Source organism: Molossus molossus, unplaced genomic scaffold (genome assembly GCF_014108415.1).
Source record: "Molossus molossus isolate mMolMol1 unplaced genomic scaffold, mMolMol1.p scaffold_m16_p_1, whole genome shotgun sequence".
NCBI lineage: Eukaryota > Metazoa > Chordata > Mammalia > Chiroptera > Molossidae > Molossus > Molossus molossus.
The window spans coordinates 207,843,828-207,849,827 of record NW_023425344.1 but is presented as its reverse complement, the minus strand read 5'-3'; the positions used below and the strand labels follow the sequence as shown (position 1 = coordinate 207,849,827).

The following is a 6,000-nucleotide window of genomic DNA, read 5'->3' as shown; positions in this document are numbered from 1 at the left end:
TTAGAAAGAAGGTGTGCAAAACCAACAGTGCTGGCAGAACCCCGAGAACTCGACTCAGGTTGAAGAAGAGAGAAAATAAAGTATAAAGCACTACCTAGTAAATAAATGCATTTTTTTTCTTCATGTTTGCAAGAAGCACTCCAAGCTAAGGAAATGCAGCACGGTATGATCTGGGCTCTTTCCAGTCCAACTTCCCCGGGAGGTGTCCCTTGCGCATCGATAAGAAATGGTGAACTATTTAATGACTTGTAAGCACACTAGTCATTAGATGATCCTTTCATACTTCCATCCTTCTACGCAGAGACTGAGACACTTATATACATTCTGATATCTGAAACTTTGGTTCTTTCAAAACATTTGATGAAAGTAAAATAATTTTGTGACTAGAGCACTCTATAGACTTGTTTTTCCTTTTCGAGTGTCCATTAGACTGATTTGATGGCTGTGTGCCCGCTGCCCCGCCCATCACGTGGGGACGCGGGGGCGCACAGTGGGGCTCAGTTCTCCCCGTGTCTGATACTGACCCCACCCCCGGGAACACTGCGTGCTCTGCTGCACCCTAACTCTATTTCTCTGTTACCTGAAAACGTAATTTTGTATAAAAATATGACTGTTTCTTTAGAAAATAATATATAGCTTTTTTTTTTTTTAATAAAATCTGATAGGTAGAAAAAATGGTGTATCAAAATATGGTAAATAAATGTTTTAAATACGAAATCATTACAAACATCTCCTAGGAAGACTTTGTGCTAGAGAACTCTCCTGAGTGAGCAACATTGTTACTGTACACCTCCAGGTTAGCAAGTTCACTCCTGACATGGTTTCCTACAGTAGTGGCAGTAATTGTCTCAAAAATGGCCCTTTCTCGAACACGAACATTTTCTGTATGCTTTTACTTCAAAATTTAAACAAAGACATCCTCTTGATCACTGGTTTTCAACGCTAATGCTTATTAGCCCTATTGAGAGAACTTTAAAAGAAAAGGCAATTCCATCTGGGTCTCACAAGAGGCTCATTCAAGTCAATGCAGGTGGGACTCAGACATCATTTTTTTTTAAACCTCCCCAAATAATTCTATGATGCAACCAGGGTCGAGAATCACGGCAAGACACGTGAGAAAATAGTCACTTTCAACTATCTATGTCAACTGATTGTCTGTAGGTGTCATTCATTCAACGACGCATCCCCCATATCACACAAGATTGACCATGTACACAAGATAGTCACGAAGGCTTTAAACACACACGAACACATACTACCTTATGTATTTATATATGTATAATAACATATGCATATAGCTAGGGTGTTTTTGGTTAAGCAGGAACTAGCATTACCATAATTTGTTCTTGATTTATTACAAAAAAACAAAACAAAAAACACTAAGCACAAACATTTTCTGAGACAGCTCCATAGTGTTAACAGAAAACAGTGTTGGAAACTCCACAAAATACACTGACATGAACACAGTCGATCTGTTGCTTGGATGAGGAGCTCAGCTGAGCCCTAGAATCCCGGAGGAGCCGGGGAGCCATGGCACTGGCTGGGGGGAGGGGCCGGGCCTCGCAGCACGCACCGTCTTCCGGTTATTGCTTAGTTCACACCTTCCGGTATCACCCTGGGCTACACTTCCATTATGTACATCTCTTTGGCTTGCTAGGACCACACGGCTGTGACTGCTTTGCTAGGGTTCACTTTGGGACAGTCCCAGTGAGGCGGCAATGGCAATGGTCCTCTAGTAAGGAAGAGAGACTCTCTTCTCCCTCCTCCCTCAACACATGAGCATTTCATGAGGGACTGATAAAAAAGATTTACAGGCAAACAGGCCTAACAACATCATCCACATGAAAAAAGAATGTGATGTTATGTGTGACCGACCAAAACGACGACCAAACACACCACGGTTCAAAGTTCTGAAGGCGCGGTAACCAGTGAAACACATTTCCGTCCATAGGACCACGGACTTCCAGGCACTTGTCTTGTAGTACATTCTCTTTGACCTCTGTGTGACACATAAAGTGCGACTGTCCCAAGGCTTTTATTTCCATTGCAAGTATCATAAAGAGAGAGCTGCGTTTGGGTGAAGAAAATATGGCACAGGGAACGAGAAAGAGCTCATGGCTTCCACAGCCTCTGCGAACAGCAGGCCGCCGTGCAGCCGCGTGCAGACACACTTTATACAACAAACTCTGGAACTTCATCGTGAGTGAGATCCAGAGAGAAGTATTTGCTGGTTCTTTTGACTGGAAACGCATCTTGGATGTTGACACACTGCTGAGCCAAGCAGCTGCTGCAGTAGAGACCTTCCTCGTCCAGTTCATGGCCGCACCCGAAGGTGTAACTCTGAGCCGTGTCTTGACACAGACCTGCGATGCGCAAGAAGTCCTTCTGGTAAAGTCTGATGTCGTCAAGGCTCAGGCTATGTCGGTCGGTGGAAGTCTTTGGTTTTCGACATATAGTCTGCAAAACAAGGGAAGGCTGAAACAACTTCCAGAGTACAGGCTGAAGTGAAAGGTTAGCAACAGTGGCCCTGGAGAGACAGGCTGCAGAACCACATGCAGGGCTAAGGAAGCCCTGTGTGTCAGAGAGGTTTCCAACCTGAGGTACCTGGGCCCCGGAGAAAAATAACATCAGCACCACCAATAGCAATACTAGCAGCTAACACCCTGGCCAGTTTGGCTCAGCGGACAGTGTCACCCGCAGACCAGAGAGACCCACGTTTGGTTCCCGCTAAGGGCACGTACCTCGGTTGCAGTTTGTCCCCAGCCCCGGTTGGGGTCGTGTGGGTGGCAGCCAGATAATGTGTTTCTCTCACATCGATGTTTCTCTCTCTCTCTCCCTCCCGCTCTATCTGAAGATAAATGCAAAAAAATGTCCTCGGGTGAGGATTACAAAAATAAATAAATAAATAATAGCAGCTCACAATGACTGAGCCATTAGTATGTAGTAGGCCCTGATAGAAACACACTTCACGCATTATCACCTCACTGAATCTTCCCATTAGCCCTAGGAGACGGGTGCTATTAATATGCTCCCCATTTTACAGACGAACAATCCAAGGCATACAGAAGTAAATGCGTCAGGAAGCCAACTATTTCTAGCATCTCAGAAATCAGGCAACTGTCTAAAAAACCAGGCTGTGCAGATGGAGACGCTGCCTCTTTGTTGTGTCACTGGGAGGTGGCAGTTCCGTGTGGCAACGCTTTCACGCTGAGGTCTGTTGTTATGTCAGTAAGAAATGGGAAAACAAGCCAATCATTACCCAAGAAACACAGATTGAAGAGCTATTTTTAAAAAGCCAGAATTCCTGGGCAGAAAAAGAACCCGAAGCGCTCGTGGTGCAGAGAAGGCCGGGAGGCCAGTGCGGGCCGAGGCCAGTGCGCGAACCGCAGGAGGCCGGGCTCTGCCAAACGCTTCTCGCCGCAGGGAGCAGACTTTTGGAACTCGTCATCCCAAGAGGTGGTACTGGCTGAACATATAAATAGGCTGAAAAATGGCTCAGACGACTACATAAATGGAAGACACAAAGGGTTATTTACGGAGATGAGGCATTCTCTCTCTCACTTCTGCTGCTGGGCACCACCGGGGCCCATCCTGTGAGAATTAAGAGGCAGAAGTACCAAAAGGACAGAACAGGGTCTGAGCCCAACAATATTTTACTAGGAAGTGTCACCTCGGAGCACCCCCTGAAGGTGACAGTCCCTGGCACCGATGTCGTCTTCCCGGGCGCCCACGCGCGTTCACAGGGAGAGTTTGTCAGGTCGTCACCACAAACCCTCAAGGCAGGCACACAAATGCCCTCCCCGTTCTCTGGTGAGGACTCTGACCCTTAGCTGTGCCCACAAGCATTTATGTACATTAAGGGCGCACACTCAGTGGCCTAGCAGGAGGCAAACCAGGCCGTTTGACCCTAGAGCTCGTCCACCTAATCATCATGCTACACACACAGCTTTAAAAATCCCTCACTGGAGTTTTCAGAAATACATTTAATAAAACATCACTTCGCATCACGACTACTTAAACAGAAGCTGGAGGAAAAAGGGCAAATGGGAAAAAGGAGAGAAAAATGTAGGAGGCAAAGACTGCCAGAAGGCAAGAGAAAAAAAAGAAATAAAATAAATGCAAAGAAGAAAAAAGAGAGAACCCAAGAAAAAGAGAGATAGAAGGAGAGACAGAGAGCTCAGAAATAGGGGTGAATGTCAATTGTACATTATATCCAGATGCTGCAACCATGAGCAGTAGAGTATGTTTACTTATCTGTATCTTTTGACATCTTAGCAGCCTAACCAGGGAACACAGTTATCAAATACTCCCCTAGTATACTGGGAAAAGGCACTCTGGTCGGAAGAATCGGAGTGTGGAGACACTGGCCACCGCACACCTGACGGTGACTGTCAGTCAGCACGCTCACGGGTCCACCTGCGGCCTGAGCACGAGGGGCTTCCCCCCTGCAGTGTGTGTGAAACAAAGTCCATAATTTATCCAAAACCAAAATCACAATTTATCCAAACTCCAAGATAAATGGAACTAGCAAATGAAATGGAAGCGAGTTCAGAATAAAACTATAATGTATGTGTCTGGTAAGAATCATTTCCTCAGGATTTTTCATTTTTACCTCTTTATATACATATAAATGTTAAGTTCCTATTTATTTTTTTCTTTATTGATTTTAGAGAGAGAAGAGGGGAGAGGGAGAGAGAGATGGAAACATCGATGAGAGAGAACATCGACTGGCCGCCTCCCGCATGCCCCCCACTGGGGATCGGGCCCACAACCTGGGCAAGTGCCCTGACCGGGAATCGAACTGGCGACCTCCTGGTGCATGGGTCGACGCTCAACACCAGCCAGGCGTTAAGTTCCTATTTAAAATGTTCAATTCTTTCCATACCTGTGGAAGAGAATCGGTGCTCTGACCACGAAGTTTGACAACTGTTTCTGAGGAGCTGGAGGTGGAAGAACCGATTTCTTTCACAATCAACCCTAAAGTAAGACAGGACAACAGTGAACACTTCTAGCTATTCACACCTCTTGCCACATATCTAACATATACACTGCTACTAAAACTGCAAGAGCGAGTATTACCCATCACTGGGAAATCTCACTGTGACTCTTCGGTGACAGACAACGAAGATGGAAAACATTTCATCTTGGATCTTAAAGTAAATTGGGGTGGGGGCTGAGATGAATGTGGGGTTTGAGTTAGGAAGGAGTTTAGAGCCTGAATTTTCTAAAATAACCTTTTAATTAAGCTATTTATGATGAAGTTATTAGCAAAACCAAAGACCAGAGGTATGAAGCAGCCTCTTTACTGCATCTCCTGAAGTTTCCCACTTTCCCCGTAGCACTAACTGCATTTAAGCCTGAACAGGGGCGGAGCCCTCCAGGGTTGGTTCACCTGGACACGAGGTGGGGCGGGTGAGGGCTCTGCCTCTGGAGTCTCACAGACCTGGGCTGCAACTCGGCCCGACAACGGATTAGCTGTATGTCCGGGCCACTTACTTAACCACCGTGTCTCAGTCTCCTTCTCTTATAAAGGGGCTGATAATAGCACTCATCAACAGTTTTACAATGAACAGCACATGTATGAAAAGCGTGAGGTACAGGCCTGCACATGGAACATGCTTGATTCACAGAAGCTCTTCTTGGCCGACAAGGACCCTGTGGTCCACACCTCCTGCAGCCAACCCCGTCATGGGTAGGAGACCGGGATGGGAGGCCACAGTGAAGACTCCATCTGGATCTCTAAGACCAGCAGGGTCCCTAGTCACCCCAGTGCTCAGGGGCAACCTGCTCATATTTGGACACAGAAACCCAGGGCTGACAGTTCCTTATGAGACCGTAGCATGTGAATGAAGCATCCTCCCAAAATGTTTCAGAAGGTAAAATTGCCAACAAGAACTGGAAATGTAAGGGAAGATCACTGACATTTTTCTTGCAAACAGATGAAGCAAGTGAGTAGTGGGTCAAGTCCCAGATCCTTAAGGCCAAATAGCTTAAGGGCCT

General features: G+C 46.2%; 1 protein-coding gene across 2 annotated transcripts in view; it reads right to left on the bottom strand.

Annotated features, from left to right (window-relative positions):
• Positions 1–792: 792 nt before the first annotated feature.
• FRMD6 (FERM domain containing 6) overlaps positions 793–6,000 on the bottom strand; it is an 84,250-nt gene continuing 79,042 nt past the window's right edge. For both annotated transcript variants that reach the window (XM_036245116.1, XM_036245107.1), the window contains exons 13-14: positions 4,886–4,977; positions 793–2,457 (exon numbers count right to left, since the gene is read on the bottom strand). In XM_036245116.1, coding sequence (XP_036101009.1) covers positions 2,173–2,457; positions 4,886–4,977 — 377 coding nt within the window. In that variant the 3' untranslated portion in view covers positions 793–2,172. The remainder of the gene's footprint in view (positions 2,458–4,885; positions 4,978–6,000) is intronic.